We start from the raw sequence: 22,508 nt of genomic DNA, 5'->3' as shown, positions 1-22,508 counted from the left end.
CGTTGTCAGGCATGCGTACAAGCACGTGGGGGCCACACAAACTACTGAGAATCATTTTGAGTTGCTACAATGACATTTTAGCAAAATGGACCAGTCTGCTGCATCATTTTTTCACTTTCATTTTTGGGGTGTCTTTGATTTCCCCCCTCTATAGGGTGATCATTTTCATTTCTATCAAATTATGTAGCATCATTTTGTTACTAATACATCACCCACTTATTATCAGGAAAGATATTCAACATCATTTTTCCCCCAGTTTAGATCTGATGTGTTTTCAAAGTGTTCCTCTATTTTTTTGAGCAGTGTATACACTCCTAATCAAAATCTTAAGACCAGTTGAAAAATTGCTAGAATTAGCATTTTGCACATTTGGATGTTAATGAGGTTTTAAGTAGAGCTACAATATGCAAAAACAAGAAGGGGGGGTGAGACAAAAAGCATTTTGAAAAAGTCATTTATTGAAAACACCAATTAAACTGAAATAGGCTGTTTATCAGCTGATCAAAAGTTTAAGACCATTGCTCAAAAAAGAACAAAAAACTCTCCAAACCAGAACCAAAAATGTTCTCAGTAGGACTCAGTAATGAGTTCTTGTTCTTCTTCTCCTTTCAGCTTTTCCCTTCAGGGATCACCACAGCGAATCAAATGCCTCCATCTAAGCCCGTCTTCTGCATCCTCTTCTCTCACACCAACTACCTTCATGTCCTCTTTCACTACATCCATAAACCTCCTCTTTGGTCTTCCTCTAGGCCTCCTGCCTGGCAGTTCCAAACTCAGCATCCTTCTACCTACAGTATATATTCCCTATCTCTCCTCTGGACATGTCCAAACCATCTCAGTCTGGCCTCTCTGACCTTATCTCCAAAACCTCTAACATGTGCTGTCCTTCTGATGTACTCATTCCTGATCCTATCCTTCCTGGTCACTCCCAGAGAGAACCTCAGCATCTTCATCTCTGCTACCTCCAGCTCTGTCTCCTGTCTTTTCCTCACTGACACTGTCTCTAGACCAAACAACATCGCTGGTCTCATCACAGTTTTGTGCACCTTTCCTTTCATTTTAGCTGAACCTCTTCTATCACACATCACACCTGACACTTTTCTCCACCCGTGCCAGCCTGCCTGTACACGCTTCTAGTTGCACCACCGTTCTTGTTCATCACTTCCAAAATGGCTTTGGGCATGCTTGATGCGAGTGTTTCCAGGAGGCTAGTGGGAACATTGCTCCAATGGTGAAGATGGCTTCACCAAGGGCATCAACTGTCTGGAAGTGATGGCCATTTTTAGAAACTTCCCTTGCCATCCATCCCCAAATGTTCTCTATGGGATTTAAATGAGGGGAACATGCAGGATGGTCCAAAAGAGTGATGTTATTCTCCAATCCAGGGTGTACCCCGCCTGTCGCCCAAAATCAGCTGGGATAGGCTCCAGCATGCCCCCAAGACCCTAAAGAGGAGAAGCGGTATAGAAAATGGATGGATGGATGGACTTTTTCTAAGTGCTTTTTGTCTCACTCCCCCTTCTTGGTTTTGCAAAATGCAAATTGTAGCAATTTTCCACTGATGTTAAGATTTTGATCAGCAGGTGCGGTTACATACATACATACATATATATATATATATATATATATATACACACACACACACACACACTCACATACACACACTATATTTGTACTGTACCTTGATTTGTTTTAGCGTGTTTAATCAACAAAAAGTGAAGGACAGCTCCCAGGTCCTTACAATTTTCAGTATGCGACCCTCTGATCCAGTATAATCTATAAAAAATCATCTTTTCAATGTTGATACTGTACTAAGTTTTGATATCAAATAAACAGTATGATCCAGTCAAGTTCTCTACATCAACTAGTAATGTAATGAAGTAATACCTCTGACGGTGTCACTCTCGTGGTACAGTAGGTTTAAATCATGTTAAAAAACACTGACAACCTGCACAACCAAATAAGACCAAGAGTTGTATCAAAGATGAATATTTTAGGATGCTCACCAAGTGTCAAGTGTATGACAAAGACATTTAATTTCTAAAAAAGATTGCTGTCAGTAGCAAATATAAGGAAAATAAAAAGGTAGTAAAAGATTTCATTGCATGACCTAGAATGAAAACACATAAGATTTACAAGCATTTTCAAAATAGCCGCTGTGTGGTGATTTGTGTATCCAAAGCGATGGAAAGTAATTGTAAGGCATTGTGTGCTTTAAAAGGTAGTAACTTTTTCATCCAGGTCTGTACCATGTGGTAGTATGGCTCAAAATAGAAGATAAAAATACATGAAAACACACGATATAAATACTCTGGTCACAAGTTCAATGATCTGATGTTGGTAGTGTAAGAGGGTATGACACAACAGCACCTGTCGTTTCATCAGCCGCAGTCAATACATTGAATAATGTTAGAAATTGTCAAAGCAAATCAAGAAATTCTACATATGAGCAAACGCAAGTGTGCTTTCTTGACTATTTTTTTGTATTGGCAAACAGACGTCCTCCTGAAACAAGGTGTTGTGTGGTCCAGGAGACAGATGGCAGATCTACAGCGTCATTAAGAAAGAGTGAAGGCAGCCTTCATTGCAGAAACGCAGATTCTTCATGGCTGCTGCTGGTCTAAGGAAGGAAAACACAGTAGGAAGTAACCCAAAACATGGAAATACATCCTTCAACTCATATAGCTCGTGTGTATATGCTAAACATAAATGTTTTCACTCTTTCACCGATATCGGCAGGGATGGGTCCCATCCCTTCCGATGCCAGCGGAATTTCACAATTCACATATCGGAAAGTTCCAATACCACCTGTTGCGATTTCCGATCAGGGAGCCACGTCTGTGCTTCAATGTTGGCAGCAAATGTAGCTACAAAAATACCAGTAAACGTAGCCAGAAGAATATCAGCCAACGTAGTCAAAAGTGTCAGCGAACGTAGCCAGAAGAATATCAGCATCAGCGAACGTAGCTAGAAGAATATTAGCAAACCACATAGCTGAAAGAAAATCAGCCAATGTAGCCAAAAAGAGTATCAGCGAACGTAGCCGCAAGAATATACTATCAGCGAACGTAGACGGAAGAATATCAGCAAACCACATATCTAGTAGAATATCAGCAAATGTAGCTAGTAAAATATCAGCAAACCACATAGCTAGAATACCAGCAAACATAGCCAATATATTATCAGCGAAGGTAGCTAGAAGAATATCAGCAAACCACATAGCCAGACGAATATCAGCCAACGTAGCCAGAAGAATATCAGCAAACATAGAACAATATCAGCAAACGAAGCTTGAAGAAGATCAGCAAACATAGCTGTCTGCACACATGCACTGCAGCCGTCCTCACTCACATTTACCGATATTCTTTTCCCGTGGTTGCGTCCGACGGTAACCCGTTTTGTTCAATAAAGCGATTGTTGCTCAACCACCACGTAATAATTGTTACAGCATCTGTATAGGCTACAATAATAATAATAAAGTCAACTGAGCTCTGGTATGGAATCGCATCTGTATCGGCACACGAATAAGGCAACACAATCGGCGAAGAGGAGGAAGTGTGCAGGACACCTCTGAGTATGTCTTTGGCTCGCAGGAGGCACGGCTAGCTACATAAACTATTAAACAAACTCTTAGAAATAATCATATTGAAATGTACTAGTTACATTATTTTGTTCTCTTACAAAAACCTTAAAACCAAGGTATGTGCCAAACCGGGATGATGGTGTAGCGTTATAGCAATTGTATATAAAAATAATAACACCAATAATAATGAATAAAATATAATATAAATATGAAGTCCAGCGTCAAATAGTGGTAAATGAGCTTGTATTGGATGTCCTTATGTGTGTGTAGTGTCAATAAATACAGCAGTATAGCAGTCACACTGTATATCTCTGCGGGGTTCCCCAGCCTACCTCAGAAGAGGGAACAGGATTTTGGTGGTCTGAAGGGATTATCGCTGGAGGGGACACCCACCAGGAGAGGGTCCTTTGAGGCATTTTGGAGACAGAAGTTCCTCAGTTCAGCAGCAGCCTGGGACACCTGCGGAGACAGCGTATGGACTTGGTGAAACTTGCGGCAAAAGACACACACACACACACACACACACGATTATGACTTTTGTTGCGCGTCAACCACCCTTGCTGTTTTCTGCGTCCACGTGACTAGCAACAAGAAGCAAGTGGGTTTGTTACGTCAAGTTTCTACAACTTTGCCGCAAACACTCTTAAAAAGGAAGTCACAAACTGGAACAGTTAGTCAAGGGAAACAAATAAAACAGTAATTTATCTTAGCCATAGAGTGCGGTCTTGGTCGCTTATGTATGAACACTAAACTAACACTCTAGTTTTTCTCCGCCATTGGTGTTTGTGTCAGCCGTTGGCACCTTGATCCGACGTATACTGGCCTCTAACCGGAGCTGCTTGACGGCCCTCTGGGCGATGATTAAGTTGTTGCTGGCGTTGTTATTCGACATGACGACGATGTCGGCGAGAAAAGTTAGAGCTGTTTTGTGTACACGTCCACCACGGAGAGGAAATTGGTCCCAAACGCCCCAAACCCTTCTTCCAATGGGAACAGTGTCTGTTGAACAGTCCCGCCCAGTCTGGGCTCAAACCCATTCTGATTGGTTTACGATGTGGCAATCTACGCCATGTCCCCTGACAGAAAAGACTCCCGAGTGCGTTCTCGGGTGAGCTATACAGCCAATTTTGGTATCGATTCGGCAGAAAGTAATACTGTGCCAGTACTACCGGTACCCATAATCAAACCAATACTTTTTACTGGACTTTTTTTGTGAATGACTGAATAAGACAAAGTACCAACAAAATAATACAATTATTCTTTTATTAATAAGCTATTTTATTAATCGTGCAAAATAAGCAAAAACGACCTCATCTACGTTTCTATGGGCATGGTTATGCGGTCCCTCATGTCTTGTAATCATTTATTCCCGTCTTGATATTATGCATGTATGTAAACAGACAGAAAATGTTTATATAATGTGGACATTATGCTGTTTACATCGTCTGCATGTCTGTGTGCGTGTGTGTGGAAGTACTATGCGTCATATTTGTACGACAGCGTAGGTGAAAAGTGTCAAAACAGATTAGGCGTTATGCCAGCCTGGTCCCATGCCTTGTTTGGGTTACAAACACTTGACTCATTGTAGAAATTGAATCCTCGTACTGTTGCCTCACACCGGCTAGTGCAAGTATTACAAGGGTCATGTTGCACAATTCAGATCTCTTGCTCCCATGTGGCCGCAAAAAAAACACAGGACAATTCCTGCCGACAATCAATAATTCAAGTTTTTTTAAATAGGAACATAAATAGAAAGTGGTTTGATGGCGCCGTCTGCAGGGTGGAAAGGAGTGCTGCAGCTATGAATCCAGCAGAGGGCGCTGTCTCACATGTTAATTCACACAACATTTTCCAGCAGGAAGGTGCTTTGGGAAACATGATAATGTGTAACTTCATATTAAAATAATATCATAGATTTTGTTCCTTATTTGCCTTTTTTCTCCAATAGCATGGCCCAACCATCTTATCTGTGTACTTTAAGGGAAATAAAGAAACGCACAGAAGTATTTCACCTTGAATCTTTTTATTCAAGGTCATTGTGTGGCTGTTGTTTCATCATCCGTCAACGTTGTGACCATGAACATAACTAGAAATGATTATTTATTGTACTGAATTAGACTACTATATTATACCAAAGAGTTACAAAGTAATACCAGTGTTATATTTTGACTGGATGTCACACCAATCATTTCTGCCCCGAGCGAGGGAGTCAAGACATTTTGATTCACAAAGATGACAAAGTACATCAATAGACTAACAGTGGTGTGGGGTTGGGAGGGTCACAATTTGTCTTCCTCCAAAGAGGGCGTTTCAAAAAGGTTTAAAAACCACTGCCTTCGTGAGATCCATACTTCCAGGTGATTGGTCCAATGGTTAGTGGCGTGATTGGAGTAGACTTTGAGACGGAGCGTTGCGCTCGCCTTGTGCAGGACTACATGGTGGAAAACAACAGGGTAACATTACAACCAAGCGATAGCCATAGAATTGTTAGTCATCTAACAGAACGCAGTATGCGACTCACCGGAATGCAAGAGTACCTCCTGCGGTCACACAGGCTGAGGCTGCAGTGGAGGTAAACATCTCGGTATTCTCCCTGAAGAAGGAAGAACAGGGCGGAGAAACGAGCCCGCAGGGATGAGCCGCTCTCAACCACAGACACTTGCTGGCGGTCAGTGGGACATCTAATGCAGACAATGGTTATCATCAGCATTCTGCATGCATCTGGTCTCCGTATTCACCCCACCTGAGCACACACATACTTGTTGTGGATGAAGGAGTATCGCTCAGGATTGTCAGGGTTTGATGAGTGAGAGGCGAAGCAGTCCTCCAGGACAAGTGCCAGGCTGGGATCTCTCTTGTCCACAGAGACCCCCACATATAACGGGGAGCCCACTGGAAGGACCACCGCACCTGCTGCATAAGGATCTGTATAGTCGGAGTTCCGGAACAGGACCATGGCGGCTCTGGCTTTGGCACCTGAGCCAACGACGCCGCCTTCCGTCCTGTCAGTAAAAGACACACTTACTCATAAAGCAACTTCCTAATTTCTCCTCTCATTGTTATGAGAAAGTTTTAGACCCCGATTTAAATCTCAGTTTCATATGCTTATTCATGTCTTACAAAGCACCTCCGTACAGGTACTTCAAGCTGCAGTACTACACATACACATACCATCAACACTGACTGGACATACTATAAAACTACAAAAAAATCTGTCAGCTTCGTACCACACCACATACAAGAACTGGAACAAACTTTACAGTATTACGTTGGTGATTGTATCAATGTCCCACTTATGAAGGTAGTACTCACACCAGGACTGGTCTGACGGCCACGTTCAGTCTGCTGTCTGCGTTTAGGGGATAGACGCATGAGAAAGGAAGACTCGCAGGGACAGAGAAGGAAGCGTTGCTTGATGGATAAAGAAATAAACTGTTGGAGTAGACGGCATGTGTGCTGTTGGTCTGAAAAACAAATAGTCATCAGATTAAACATTTACATTTCATTCAAATACAGCCTTTACTGATGATTGATGGGTTTATGTTGAAGGAATTATCAAGGACTTTGACTTTACATCTTGAAAACGAGTACACATGGCACCAACAGCAGAAATACTAAATACTACTGCTGAATGTCAAATGTTATTGTTTGTTTGCCGTGGACATGAAATGAAAATGCCAACAGTACATGTGTGTCAAGGAGCTCAGGTTGTTTTTACCGTCAGTGTGTTTCCACAGGCATCCGCCTGAGCGTCAGCTTCGTACCACACCACATCACCTTGCACCCTGGCCCAGGAACAGTTGTGGACTGCCAGGTTGCCAGCGAGTGGGTTATAACCAGCGCTTGTTATAACAACCGAATCCACGCCCACTTGGATTTTGTCCGAGCCACAAATAAGGCGAGATGGCCTGAGTGAAGGTTCCGACCCTAAACGAAATATAATGGGGGCATTCATTTCCTTTTCTTTGAGTAATAAGTCCAAATATTCTGAAAATAAATACATGAAACAAACCTTCACAAACCACGCCAGCATCCTCGTAGTGATTACAGTTGTGTGATCCAATCCCTTGGTGCGTGCACTCACTGAGCTTTGATTCGTTGCCTGTGCATCGGACATTGTCCAACCAAATGGGCCCTGTGCCCGGTCCAAAGTAGGCACCATGCGGGGCAGACAGGGCCCTGCCACAGCCCAACTGCCTACACACCACCTGAGCATGCTTCAGGTCCCAGATATCGTCACACACTGTTCCCCACTGTCCACGGTGGAAGATTTCCACTCTTCCGGAGCAGGAGCTGTTTCCTCCGTTTGCCAGACGGACCTCACCCTCGTTTGTTGAGGGGGGTGTTGTTGTTGTTGAGTAGCGATGAGTCGTTTCCATGGCGGCGGTTGTTCTTGGACGAGTGGGAGCTCCAGTCGTTTCCATGGCGGTGGTTGTTCTTGGACGAGTGGAAGCTCCAGTCGTTTCCATGACTTGTGTAGTTTCTGGGGGTGTCGTTTCCATGAAGTCGGTTGTCGCCATTGAGGTTAGATCAGGTTCCGGTGTGAAAGAACCTGATTCGTGAACCTCTGAGCACAAAAACCATTTTGTTAGAATAATAGTTTTTGTTTTATAGTTGTGCCAACAAGTGGACAGTGATGTGATGTCATGTGATCACAAAGGCTGGTCTATGCTTCCTCGCCTTGAAAGTTTTGCATCGGAGTTGAGGGTGTGCCGTGCAGATTTCTGCCTAAAAACTGGGGGCAGTGTTTTCCTTCACTGTGTTACAACATTCACTTTCATTGCAAATGTGATCTGAAGTAGCTTGAGAAGGCTTTTGTGAAGGTGGTCTGTGTGCTCTCGACCCATTGTTATTATCTGCATAAAAATGCAGGTATGATTTTTTTAGGTAGATGTCAAGCTACGTGGGTGGGTTTTGAGTGGGAGGAGTGAGCGACTGTGAGCAGTTACAGATTGTAAATGTCAGGCGGCACCAGAAGCATAAACCAGGTTGGTTGGTCATGTATTTAAGTATCTCAGATAGTACAATACCTGCACAGTACGCGTAATGACACACACGTGGTTTGACCAGTTTGTAGACGTAGTAGCTGGAAGATGCTGTGGAACACAGCTTGACATGGATGTGTTCTGCAGGTATATTCTGGATACCGCAGCAGTCATTAGCCCAGGTATTGCATATGGAGCGAGTTACAATTCCATCAGACTGTGTGGGATGAGCTTGATTTAGTGTCATGGTAATATGGGTTCCACATTTGAAGCCATGAACACATCCCTCAGGAATACGTGCACTGTATCCCCCCAGGAACAGACGATACCAGCCTCGCCACTCGACTCTATTGTCACACATTACGTTAGATGGTTCAAATCCATTTTGTGTGGACCGCCACTCGTCACCCAGGACGGTGTAGCTCTCACAAGGGTCGCCACAGCTGGTCCCGTTATTCCCAACGCAGTCCATGCCTGCTGGGCACATCGTGTCTCCACAACGGAACTGGACTGATGGCGAAGAAATGGCGGATCTGGAGAGCGAAGCAGGTGTCAGGCATTCAAAGGAGCCGGGTGTGTTCTGGCAAAGCCAAGGCGCCGTGCAAGGTGGGTCGGAGAGGGAGCATTCGTCAAAGTCCACACAGCCACTGTCAGGTGCCCACTGATAACCTTGGCTACAACATGAACCGTCGCTGCAGGTTAAGGGATCGTAACAGGCGACACCATCACCCACAAAGCCATCTTTGCAGACACATGAGAATCTGCTGAAGGAGTCGACTCTTTCCTGTGACTCCTGGCATGTTGCTTCATCATGGCACGCGTCACAGCTGGAAACAACTAAGCCTAAAACAAAGTACATCACAGTTCATTTCAATCAGCTTGTACTTTTATGTGGACAGTCTTCATGATAGAAAATGGCCAAAACAGTGTCTTGTTTCTTTACCACGACAATTAGTAAAACTGATGAAATGAAAAATCAGTCAGAGGTTAAGCAAAAACATCCCAATATTTTAGCATTTACAGTCGACCCCTGAAGTTGAATCATCTATACTTGGAATTGGGCCTAAAGATTCAAGCTGAAGTTCATGAAAACTCACAGCCTGTATTTTCTGTGTACATATTCGTGATTCAGCATTCTCGACACGGCAAATGTGCAGATTTTTGGTCTGAAATTTTTAAAGTCTGTAATAATTTAGAACTACGTGATAATTAACTTCACACTTTTTTCAATTGGACTTTGCAGTTACTTGTTTAACACATTTTTGTCCCAATGACCGGTGCTTGAATCTTATTCTATTCCTTTCACTTTCACCTGACATCAGGTACATTTTTATGATCCCTGAAAGAAATGATTTGGACTTACTGCGTATTATTTCTTAGAGGAGTCAAGGACATGAAAATGGAGTTGAAAGTCAAAGTGATGGTCCATCCTAACGTATATGACAGTAAAAAAACATACCTGATCCTCTTGTAACGAGCTGCAAGAGCAGAAGCAAGAACGTCCCTCGAGGTATCCCCATATCGGAGCACACGTAGAACTCTGCCACGAAAAGAAAAGCAGTTTAGAAGCTCACACATCACATCCACGTTACACTTGATGTGCATCATGCCTTTGCTTTGCTATTCTTCAAAACAAATTGTCATGCCTACCTTGTTACCTTGACTTGTCACCCAGTCCAGGAGCTGGTCCTGATCCTTCAAGTCCACACAGGGTGGCAGAATTTATAGAGGCCGCGTTTGCTGTACAAAGAGTCACACCAAAGCATTTATCACACACTTACATGTCTACATGACAGCACTCATTCCGTCATTCACTTGAGAAGGTACATATTCATTGAAATACTTCCCCGAAATAGCACTCAAACAAACAAAGGCCAGTCAACTATGGAGGATCAAATGGGACAGAATCAAATCAATGTATTCAACTTTAAATAATGACACAAACGTGTCATTTTTAACTGAAATTGTCATTAAATACACACATATACATACATAGTTGTTTAAATATCTAATATTTAGGGAGAAAACTCGGGACACTTGTCAGAAAATGAAGGAAAATACACAAAATTATCCAGAAAATCTGGGAAAATGATGGACAGTTGGCAACATTTTCTGGAGAAGGAGGAAAAATAAGGTAAATTGTCCATAAAGTCAGGGAAAAAAGGGGACATTTTCTGGAGAATGAGAGAAACTAAGGGACACTAAGGGACACTTTTCAGAAAGTAAGGGTAAATAGGGGACATTTACTGGAGAATGAAGGAAAATAAAAGACACTTTTTAGAAAATAGAAGAAAATAATCTACATTTTCCAGAAAATATGAGAAAACAAGGAACAATAAGGGACATTTTCTAGAAAAGAAGGTGAAATACAGGAAATTGTCCAGAAAATCACGTAAAATAGGGGACTTTTTCTGGAAAATGAGGGAGAATAAGGGACATTTTCTTCAGCAATCACTGGCGAATAGCTGGCAACAATCTGGCACTGGAGAAGCGTCTGACTGCCGTATAAGAAAGACCTCGGTCATTGGCTGCAGGGGTGGCTAATTCGGCAACAACAAAGAACTGCAGGCCTCACTTGCCTCAGTTAAGGTCAGTGTTCATGACTCCACCATAAGAAAGACTGGGCAAAAACGACCTGCATGGCAGAGTTCCAAGACCAAAACCACTGCTGAACAAAAACAACATTAAGGCTCGTCTCAATTTTGCCAGAAAACATCTTGATGATCCCCAAGACCTTTGGGAAAATACTCTGTGGTCTGACCAGACAAAAGTTGAACTTTTTGGAAGGTGTGTGTCCCATTACATCTGACTGCATTTCAGAAAAAGAACATCATAGCAACAGTAAACAATGGTGGTGGTAGTGTGATGGTCTTCAGGACCTGGAAGACTTGCTGTGATGAATGGAAGCATGAATTCTGCTGAAGGAGAATGTCCGGCCATCTGTTGGTGACCTCAAGCTGAAAGCAACTTGGGTTCTGCAGCAGGACAATGATCCAAAACACAGCAGCAAGTCCACCTCTGAATGGCTGAAGATCCAAAAGCTGAATAGTTGTGGCTGAATGACAACACATCTGCAAAGATGAGTTGGCCTAAATTAGAAATAAGAAATCAGGAAGGGGGCAAACACTTTTTCACACCAGTGTGGTTGGTTTGCAGATTAAATCATGTCTTTTTCTTGCTTGTTTTCATTGTTTAAGGATTTCAATGCATTACTAATCCATCGATTCCAGTAAAATAATTTCTCATCATATGCAATAAATTGCATTGCATTATGTAATAGTTTGTCTTAATAAAGTAGTTTCTTCAATCGTAGCAACTCCCTCTGATTTCATGTGCTATAAGTCGAGTAAATGGTTGTTCTAATACTAATACTTCTAATATCATATTTGCAATGCTTCAGTACGTGAGGGTTACGTAACACTAAAAGTACGCAAAGTAAGCACTTCAATCAGATCGGTTGTCTTCCATCACCTTAAGTGTTTGAGCCTGTCACAGACAAAAAAAGGCATTTTTGCAGCACATAATGACAAATGAACTGAAGGACTATGAACTTGCTTGAACTCATTTCTTACGCTGTCTGACCCTCCTTAAATGATTCCTGAAGTTACAGTGTTTGTGTCACTCATGTCGTAATGCAGGGGTGTCATTTAGTGGAAAATGAGGATTTTGTCACGGCGTGGCATGGTGTCTGGTTGGCAATGACCTCAGGATGCAGCGTGCAGACCCGGTGCAGGTCCAAATATTTATTTACCAAGCAGCAGAGCAGAAAAAGGCTATGTGTCACAAACAAAAAGCGAAGCAGACAACATGCTGTTCCTTTGCCGCTTCTCCTCATTAGGGTCGCAGGGGTATGCTGGAGCCTATCCCAGCTGACTTGGGGCGACAGCCGGGGTACACCCTGGACTGGTGGCCATCCAATGGCAGAGCACATGTAGACAAACTAGTCAAACAGCTAGATTTAAATAAAATATTCTTCTGACAAGGTAAGAAGTCAGCCCAATGCTCTTATAAGATTCTTAAATTGAGATCAAATGTGCTTTTCTGAGGCTAGATTTAACCAAAAATATTTTACATATTCTAGATGTAGGAGAATTATTCTTTTTTACTTTCTTGAAATGTAGTTTGTAGTTACAGTTCAAGTCCCGTATATTCTGTAATATATTTAAGTTATTATGTTATTTTTGTAAAATAAAGCCTTTTTCTCATTAGATTACAACTTTGAACTACTACACCTTGCTACACCACACCGGCTAGCTACTAGCCGGCTAGCGGCTAGCTTCACCACACACTCGCTCACAACGCCTCAGGCCACTAGCAAAAGGTTTGGTTTGGTTTGGTTTAGTTTATTTGAACATGAAGGTTCCAATGGAATACATCTCATGAATCATCCTTTCACACTTCCACATGTCCAAAAGGAGTAGGAAGAAGCAAAGCTTATTTAATCCTACCCCCCATCCAAATCTACATCTTGTACAGTACATATTATTCACTTCCTGTGTTCCATGTCATGTTTTCTGTGATAATCAGGATACTAATACATAAAAGATGACAGTAAGACCAAAAAAAAAAGAATATATAAGTTAAATAGGAATAAAGAAAGAGTTTTTTCCTTTTTTCTTTTTTTTTCTTTTTTCCCTTCCATAATTTAATTCCACTCACAGAAATGCTGTGGCTTTTCAGCGTAGTTGTGGCATATAAATGTTTTAGGTTTCATTCTCCTCTAAGATCATATTTCTCCTCTCTGATTGAGAAATACTGTATGAGGTTTTTGGTAACGAGTTATAATTAACTTTATGCATTATTCTGGCGATTTGAAAGAATACTAAATCTGCAAATTTTAATATGTGTGATATTAAAAATAAAGGTTTGTATGTTGTCTATACTTGGTATTATGAATGATCCTCACTAATATGTGATATTAAAAATAAAGGTTTGTATGTTGTCTATACTTGGTATTATGAATGATCATCACTAATATGTGATATTAAAAATAAAGGTTTGTATGTTGTCTATACTTGGTATAGTATGGTATTGTCTATACTTGGAACAGTACAGAGTGTGGAGTGATTTATGATCAAGAACATATTTTGCTTTATTCAATATAGAGATATTTCTCACCACCTTTTGTTGTGTATGTTTAATATGAGATTTCCAACACATTTTTTCGTTCATTAACGACCCCCAGGAATTTATATTCTTCCACTTTTTCAATGTCCACTCCGTTTATTTGTATTTGGTCGTACGTATCCCTTCTGCTATTTCCACATAGCATTATTTTAGTTTTACTTAAGTTCAGTGATAATCTGTTCCTGTCAAAGCATGACTTTAATGTGACCTTTTCATCCTTGACCTTTTTAACGAGTTCTTGTGTGCTTTCTCCACAACAAAAAGCGGTGGTATCATCCGCAAATAAGACCAATTTTACATCCTTTGTTACTTTACAAATGTCATTGATATACAAATTGAACAGTTTTGGTCCCAGTATGGACCCCTGGGGTACTCCACACGTGGTGTATAAACTCCCAGATGTGTATTCTCCTAGCTTTACAAATTGTTTCCTCTTTGCTAGGTAGCTTTTTACCCAATTCAAAGCTAATCCTCTAATTCCGTACCTTTCTAATTTTGATATTAAAATATTGTGATTTATTGTATGGAAGGCTTTTGTCAGATCCATGAATACTGCTGCTGCACATCTTCTATTGTCTATAGCAGTTGTGATTTCCTCCGTGATTTCCATCAGTGCCATAGAAGTTGAAATGTTGGCTCTGTAACCATATTGACTGCCTGCAAGCAATTCATTCTTATTCATAAATTTGTCCAACCTATTATTAAATAGCTTCTCCACAATTTTAGAAACTTGAGGTAACAAGGAAACTGGTAGATAATTTGTAAATTGATGTTTGTCTCCTTTTTTAAAAATTGGAACCACCTTGGCTGTTTTCATTTTGCTTGGAAATATTCCAGTCTGAAATGAAAAGTTACTAATATATGTTACGATCTCATTGATGACCCTTTTAATTGTTTCCATTTTGATTCCATGACATCAGTTGATGTTTTTGCCTTAAAATGTTTGACAATATCAGTGATATCCTCTTTGGTTACAACAGTGAGAGACATAGAATTGAGATTCCTATCAATAATATCATTCCAGTCATCAATTGTGTCTTGTTTTGGAATTTCTTCTTTCAGTTTTTGTCCAATATGTACAAAATAATCATTAAACATTTCAACTACCTCCTTCATGTCCTTCCTGTTAGTGTTTCCAACCATGGAATAGTGAGGCTAGTCTGCTTTCTTAATGTTGTTCTTTATAATACTATTTAAGATGCCCCAAGTTGCTCTCATGTTATTTTTGTTCTTATCAAGTACATGACTATAATATTCCCTCTTACACGCTCTCAAGATAGTTGTCAGCTTATTCTTGTAAGTCTTATACTTTTGTTCTGCTTCTTTAGTCTGTTGAATGATAAATGTCCTGTATGATGTCTTCTTCTTCTTACAGGCGCTTTTTAGTCCTTTTGTCATCCATGGCTGCTTGTTTTTCTTTTGCTTCTTGGACTTTTCTTGCCAGGGACAGTTCTTATGGTAGAGCTCCATATAAGTACCAGGGAAGCTGTCATATGCCTCGTCCACATCTGTTGCACTGTAGATCCTCTCCTAACATTGTTCTTATAGATTTTTCCTGAAGACACAGATGCTGTTCTCTGTACACAATCTTTGAAAAGTCTTTTTTGCCTCCACCTGTTTTTTCTTATAATGTTCATTGTAAATTGTGAACACTGGAAGATGATCACTGATGTCACTAATTAGCAGGCCACTGATGGTGTTGTTATCCAAGTCATTGGTGAATATATTATCGATGAGGGTGGCACAGTGCTCTGTTATTCTGCTTGGTCTGATGATTTTAGGATATAAACTCAAACTATACATTGTGTCTGTGAAGTCACTTATTTTTTACCATTTTGTAGTTCAGATGTTTGTCCACGTATACAGCCACACCTCCTCCATTTGCCTTGTAGCGACATATTGGAGCTGCCGCCACTGCTGCTGTGTTTTTGTTTTTGCGTTCCTTTCTATGTTGCTATGTGAAGTCGATGCACACAGGAAGGAAGTTCCCAAAATACTGTAAGTATTCCATGTTATCATGAATGTACCCACAGCATATACTGTATCTTTAGAACACACAGAAAAGAGAAAGACGTGTGTTCATGTCTCACATGAGGATTGTGGATGATGGGCCACATTCCAAAAAAAGTGCACTTTTGCTTTAAATCCTTCAGTAATATCAATTAGATTATAACAAAGTCCTAAATTCACCTCTATGAGATCAAATCACCAGGATGTGCAAACAAACCAGATTTTACAGCACTTAAAGTGCCAATATTGAAAATGTTGAATATTTTCCATTTCATAAACAATGGATTTGTGTCCTCTCCATAAATCTACAGTCCAGTTAGTGAGTACTTTTGTAATCATTCCCATCCAGAAACAACCTTTTGCAAATACAAGGTATTACAAGCTATCAGATGTACTGTCAAAAATGACCTGTAGGTATTCGTCATTATGTGCTATAAGAATGCCTCCATTGTCTGTGACAAACACTTGAGATGATGGATGAGAACAACCCACAGCAAGAGCTTAATTTGCGTACTTTCTGTATTACGTAATGCTCAGTTACTGGAAGAAAGCATTGCAAATATTAGCTTAGAACAAAGCACCGAGTCAACCATTGACTTGTCATGCACCTCCAGTCCTCTGCATTTCCAGCAATCTCACCACAATACCTTTTATGTTGGCTTTTTTTCAACTTCATCCATCCATTTTCCTTTTCAGTAGAGAAGCCCAGTCTTCCCAGTCCCCGGCCACCTTCTCAAGCTCCACTGGGAGGACACCAAAGCGGTCGCAGGCCAGTTGTGAGACATCATCCTTCCAGCGTGTCCTGTGTCTGTCCCGGCCGGAACACCTCACCAGGGAGGCATCTGGGAGGCATAATCATTTTTTTCCCCTAATTCTCCCCTTATTTTCTTGAACATTTCCCTTATTTCCAGTTATTTTCTGGAAAATGTCCCTTATTTTCCCTCATTTTTCAATATGTTGAAAATGTCCCTTCTTTTTCTATATTCACTGGAAAAATTCCCCTCATTTTCAGAAAATGTTGGTTATTTTGGCCGTTAAAATAAATTCATGAAATACTGCAAGGCTGGTCCATAAAATAATAAAATAGTGAAATTATTAATGAAATACTGAAATAATTACATATTTAAATAACTGTATCTGCTATTTTAATGAATTCATGATGCATGTACTGTATGTATTTAATTCCAAATTCATTTCATTAATGGCACATTTGAGTCATTATTTAAAGTTGAGTTCATTCTGTCCCATTTGATCCTCCATAGTTGACTGGCCTTTGTTTGTTTGAGGGGAAGTATTTCAATGAATATGTACCTTCTCAAGTGAATGACTGAATGAGTGCTGTCATGTAGACATGTAAGTGTGTGATAAATGCTTTGGTGTGACTCTTTGTACAGCAAACGTGGCCTCTATAAATTCTGCCACCCTGTGTGGACTTGAAGGATCAGGACCAGCTCTTGGACTGGGCGACAAGTCAAGGTAACAAGGTAGGCATGACAATTTGTTTTGAAGAATAGCAAAGCAAAGGCATGATGCACATCAAGTGTAACGTGGATGTGATGTGTGAGCTTCTAAACTGCTTTTCTTTTCTTGGCAGAGTTCTACGTGTGCTCCGATATGGGGATACCTCGAGGGACGTTCTTGCTTCTGCTCTTGCAGCTCGTTACAAGAGGATCAGGTATGTTTTTTTACTGTCATATACGTTAGGATGGACCATCACTTTGACTTTCAACTCAATTTTCATGTCATTGACTCCTCTAAGAAATAATACGCAGTAAGTCCAAATCATTTCTTTCAGGGATCATAAAAATGTACCTGATGTCAGGTGAAAGTGAAAGGAATAGAATAAGATTCAAGCACCGGTCATTGGGACAAAAATGTGTTAAACAAGTAACTGCAAAGTCCAATTGAAAAAAGTGTGAAGTTAATTATCAGGAGTTCTAAATTATTACAGACTTTAAAAATCTGCACATTTGCTGTGTCGAGAATGCTGAATCACGAATATGTACACAGAAAATACAGGCTGTGAGTTTTCATGAACTTCAGCTTGAATCTTTAGGCCCAATTCCAAGTAAAGACGATTCAACTTCAGGGGTCGACTGTAAATGCTAAAATATTGGGATGTTTTTGCTTAACCTCTGACTGATTTTTCATTTCATCAGTTTTACTAATTGTCGTGGTAAAGAAACAAGACACTGTTTTGGCCATTTTCTATCATGAAGACTGTCCACATAAAAGTACAAGCTGATTGAAATGAACTGTGATGTACTTTGTTTTAGGCTTAGTTGTTTCCAGCTGTGACGCGTGCCATGATGAAGCAACATGCCAGGAGTCACAGGAAAGAGTCGACTCCTTCAGCAGATTCTCATGTGTCTGCAAAGATGGCTTTGTGGGTGATGGTGTCGCCTGTTACGATCCCTTAACCTGCAGCGACGGTTCATGTTGTAGCCAAGGTTATCAGTGGGCACCTGACAGTGGCTGTGTGGACTTTGACGAATGCTCCCTCTCCGACCCACCTTGCACGGCGCCTTGGCTTTGCCAGAACACACCCGGCTCCTTTGAATGCCTGACACCTGCTTCGCTCTCCAGATCCGCCATTTCTTCGCCATCAGTCCAGTTCCGTTGTGGAGACACGATGTGCCCAGCAGGCATGGACTGCGTTGGGAATAACGGGACCAGCTGTGGCGACCCTTGTGAGAGCTACACCGTCCTGGATGACGAGTGGCGGTCCACACAAAATGGCAATGAACCATCTAACATAAGGTGTGACAATAGAGTTGAGTGGCGAGGCTGGTATCGTCTGTTCCTGGGGGACAACGGTGCACGTATTCCTGAGGGATGCGTTGATAGATCCAAATGTGGAACCCATATTACCATGACACTAAATGAACCTCATCCCACACAGTCCGATGGAATTGTAACTCGCTCCATATGCAATACTTGGATTGATGGTTGCTGCAGTGTCCGCACATCAAAACGCATCCATGTCAAACTGTGCTCCAGAGCATCTTCCAGCTACTACGTCTACAAACTGGTCAAGCCACCCGGCTGTCATTATGCGTACTGTGCAGGTATTGTTCTATCTGAGAAGTGACCAACCAGCCTAGTTTATGCTTCTGCATCGAGGCGCCAGTGTACGTTGTGCCGGCTTGCCCCCCCACCACTGGTCGACTTTTAGTACATTATTTCCTGTGTTTCTACGACTGGAGCTTCTCAGTATTGGCTTTCTCACCGATATCCGACAGAGTCCAGCATTTTATTACATTTCATTTGAACAGATTATAGGCAGCAGCACTTCCCTCAAACGAAACAAACCTCACATAACCAGCGCTTTATGTCACATTCCGCATGACAGTTTGGACTTTAGTTTTCCTTTTACTTTCTGCTATGCGCTCTTATGTTGATTTTCTGTTTCCTGTTTGGCACTCAGTGTACCTGTTACCCGTTAGTAATCCGCACTGCTGTTTACGTGGAGCCGCATTACAAGCAAAGAACAAAACACAACACTTTACAATCATTGCAAATTAAATATTTACAATCTCGAGGCACACCTTGGTAAGAATTCCACACCCAAGAACACACGGAGCTTGTTGCTCTGTGGCACACGCTGCAGTTTGATAATCCAATACTTGGATGATCGGATATCTAGAGCATCCTTATATACTGTACAACTCATTCAGAAGGTGCACAGACCACCGTCAAAAAGGCCTTCTCAGATGATTTCGATCAACATTTACAATAAAAGTGAGTGTCGATGAGTTCCAGCTCCAATTACACTCTCCGTCTCGCTTTAATTGCCATTGTTTGCTGGCGATGAAGGAAGCTAACAAGCTAAATAGTCAACAAATGTCATTGGTTGTTCCCTGGAAAACACTGCCCCTTGTGTTTAGGTGGAAAATTGCACAGCACACGCTTAACTCATTTGCAGAACTTCAATGTTGATGGTGTCGGACGGGGTGCGTAGTGACGAAGCAGAAACATAAACCAGTCTTTATGATCACATGACTGCCCACTTGTTTACACATGTATTTAAAAAAAACAATCACTCTAAAAAAAACATGTTTTGTTCTCAGAGGTACACGAATCAGGTTCTTTCACACCGGAACCTGATCTAACTTCAATGGTGACAACCAACTTCACGGAATCGACACAAGTCCCAGAAACTACACAAGTCATGGAAACGACTGGAGCTGCCACTCGTCCAAGAACAACCGCCGCCATGGAAACGACTGGAGCTCCCACTCGACCAAGAACAACCGCCGCCATGGAAACGACTGGAGCTCCCACTCGTCCAAGAACAACCGCCGCCATGGAAACGACTCAACGCCACTCAACAACAACAACACCCCCCTCAACAAACGAGGGCGAGGTCCGTCTGGCAAACGGAGGAAACAGCTTCTGCTCCGGAAGAGTGGAAATCTTCCACCGTGGACAGTGGGGAACAGTGTGTGACGATATCTGGGACCTGAAGCATGCTCAGGTGGTGTGTAGGCAGTTGGGCTGTGGCAGGGCCCTGTCTGCCCCGCCTGGTGCCTACTTTGGACCGGGCAGAGGGCCCATTTGGTTGGACAATGTCCGATGCACAGGCAACGAATCGAAGCTCAGTGAGTGCACGCACCAAGGGATTGGATCACACAACTGTAATCACTACGAGGATGCTGGCGTGGTTTGTGAAGGTTTGTTTCATGTATTTATTTTCAGAATATTTGGACTTATTACGCAAAGAAAAGGAAATGAATGCCCCCATTATATTTCGTTTAGGGTCGGAACCTTCACTCAGGCTATCTCGCCTTATTTGTGGCTCGGACAAAATCCAAGTGGGCGTGGATTCGGTTGTTATAACAAGCGCTGGTTATAACCCACTCACTGGCAACCTGGCAGTCCACAACTGTTCCTGGGCCAGGGTGCAAGGTGATGTGGTGTGGTACGAAGCTGACGCTCAGGCGGATGCCTGCGGAAACACACTGACGGTAAAAACAACCTGAGCTCCTTGACACACATGTACTGTTGGCATTTTCATTTCATGTCCACGGCAAACAAACAATAACATTTGACATTCAGCAGTAGTATTTAGTATTTCTGCTGTTGGTGCCATGTGTACTCGTTTTCAAGATGTAAAGTCAAAGTCCTTGATAATTCCTTCAACATAAACCCATCAATCATCAGTAAAGGCTGTATTTGAATGAAATGTAAATGTTTAATCTGATGACTATTTGTTTTTCAGACCAACAGCACACATGCCGTCTACTCCAACAGTTTATTTCTTTATCCATCAAGCAACGCTTCCTTCTCTGTCCCTGCGAGTCTTCCTTTCTCATGCGTCTATCCCCTAAACGCAGACAGCAGACTGAACGTGGCCGTCAGACCATTCCTGGTGTGAGTACTACCTTCATAAGTGGGACATTGATACAATCACCAACGTAATACTGTAAAGTTTGTTCCAGTTCTTGTATGTGGTGTGGTACGAAGCTGACAGATTTTTTTGTAGTTTTATAGTATGTCCAGTCAGTGTTGATGGTATGTGTATGTGTAGTACTGCAGCTTGAAGTACCTGTATGGAGGTGCTTTGTAAGACATGAATAAGCACATGAAACTGGGATTTAAATCGGGGTCTAAAACTTTCTCATAACAATGAGAGGAGAAATTAGGAAGTTGCTTTATGAGTAAGTGTGTCTTTTACTGACAGGACGGAAGGCGGCGTCGTTGGCTCAGGTGCCAAAGCCAGAGCCGCCATGGTCCTGTTCCGGAACTCCGACTATACAGATCCTTATGCAGCAGGTGCGGTGGTCCTTCCAGTGGGCTCCCCGTTATATGTGGGGGTCTCTGTGGACAAGAGAGATCCCAGCCTGGCACTTGTCCTGGAGGACTGCTTCGCCTCTCACTCATCAAACCCTGACAATCCTGAGCGATACTCCTTCATCCACAACAAGTATGTGTGTGCTCAGGTGGGGTGAATACGGAGACCAGATGCATGCAGAATGCTGATGATAACCATTGTCTGCATTAGATGTCCCACTGACCGCCAGCAAGTGTCTGTGGTTGAGAGCGGCTCATCCCTGCGGGCTCGTTTCTCCGCCCTGTTCTTCCTTCTTCAGGGAGAATACCGAGATGTTTACCTCCACTGCGGCCTCAGCCTGTGTGACCGCAGGAGGTACTCTTGCATTCCGGTGAGTCGCATACTGCGTTCTGTTAGATGACTAACAATTCTATGGCTATCACTTGGTTGTAATGTTACCCTGTTGTTTTCCACCATGTAGTCCTGCACAAGGCGAGCGCAACGCTCCATCTCAAAGTCTACTCCAATCACGCCACTAACCATTGGACCAATCACCTGGAAGTATGGATCTCACGAAGGCAGTGGTTTTTAAACTTTTTGAGGTTGTTGACCTCCACAACAACATAAAAAGTGTGACAAAATGTCATTTTTATTGATGCATTTCTTGCACAAATAAAGAAAAACAATACTTTCATGTCATCTTTGTGAATCAGTTTTCAGAATCAAGAGCCATGGCTCGATTATATGTGAACATAATGTAAATACCAAATGTCTCGCGTCCTGTTTTCTTTTTTATCTTTTCGTAGTAGAAATCATTGGCGTGACATCCAGTAAAAATAGAACACTGGTATTACTTACTAACTCTTTCATAACTCCTTTAGCAATTAATGGTCACAAAGTTGGTGGGTGATTAAACAACAACCACAAAATTGGCACGGTGCGTAGCGGCTGTCAAGTGCTTGACCCCCAGTATGCAGCGATGAGGCGATGGTGTGCAAAATAAAAGGTCTTTAATCGTTCAGATACTCAA

The 22,508-nt window shown here is 41.9% G+C and overlaps 3 protein-coding genes across 3 annotated transcripts; 1 reads left to right on the top strand and 2 right to left on the bottom strand.

Moving 5' to 3' along the window:
- Window positions 1–2,012: 2,012 nt before the first annotated feature.
- LOC129183292 (guanine nucleotide-binding protein G(I)/G(S)/G(O) subunit gamma-10-like) lies at window positions 2,013–4,581 on the bottom strand. The gene is made up of 3 exons (XM_054780375.1): window positions 4,386–4,581; window positions 3,916–4,042; window positions 2,013–2,620 (listed from the first exon to the last, which is right to left on the bottom strand). Exons 1-2 carry the CDS (start codon window positions 4,473–4,475, stop codon window positions 3,917–3,919), a joined length of 216 nt encoding a protein of 71 aa, XP_054636350.1. The 5' UTR covers window positions 4,476–4,581; the 3' UTR covers window positions 2,013–2,620; window position 3,916.
- Window positions 4,582–5,623: 1,042 nt separating this feature from the next.
- Window positions 5,624–10,267, bottom strand: LOC129183330 (uromodulin-like). The gene is made up of 9 exons (XM_054780442.1): window positions 10,219–10,267; window positions 10,028–10,108; window positions 8,614–9,411; window positions 7,596–8,150; window positions 7,302–7,510; window positions 6,896–7,047; window positions 6,343–6,585; window positions 6,105–6,264; window positions 5,624–6,014 (listed from the first exon to the last, which is right to left on the bottom strand). Exons 2-9 carry the CDS (start codon window positions 10,086–10,088, stop codon window positions 5,904–5,906), a joined length of 2,289 nt encoding a protein of 762 aa, XP_054636417.1. The 5' UTR covers window positions 10,089–10,108; window positions 10,219–10,267; the 3' UTR covers window positions 5,624–5,903.
- Window positions 10,268–17,149: 6,882 nt separating this feature from the next.
- Window positions 17,150–22,101, top strand: LOC129183329 (uromodulin-like). The gene is made up of 9 exons (XM_054780441.1): window positions 17,150–17,189; window positions 17,300–17,380; window positions 17,982–18,773; window positions 19,776–20,378; window positions 20,464–20,672; window positions 20,927–21,078; window positions 21,389–21,631; window positions 21,710–21,869; window positions 21,960–22,101. The coding sequence occupies exons 2-9, from the start codon at window positions 17,320–17,322 to the stop codon at window positions 22,068–22,070; spliced, it is 2,331 nt and encodes a 776-aa protein (XP_054636416.1). The 5' UTR covers window positions 17,150–17,189; window positions 17,300–17,319; the 3' UTR covers window positions 22,071–22,101.
- The last annotated feature ends 407 nt before the right edge of the window (window positions 22,102–22,508 follow it).

The sequence above is a fragment of the Dunckerocampus dactyliophorus genome, chromosome 6 (assembly GCF_027744805.1).
Source record: "Dunckerocampus dactyliophorus isolate RoL2022-P2 chromosome 6, RoL_Ddac_1.1, whole genome shotgun sequence".
Lineage (NCBI taxonomy): Eukaryota > Metazoa > Chordata > Actinopteri > Syngnathiformes > Syngnathidae > Dunckerocampus > Dunckerocampus dactyliophorus.
Note: the sequence above shows the minus strand (reverse complement) of the source record. Positions and strands in the feature narration are given on the sequence as shown.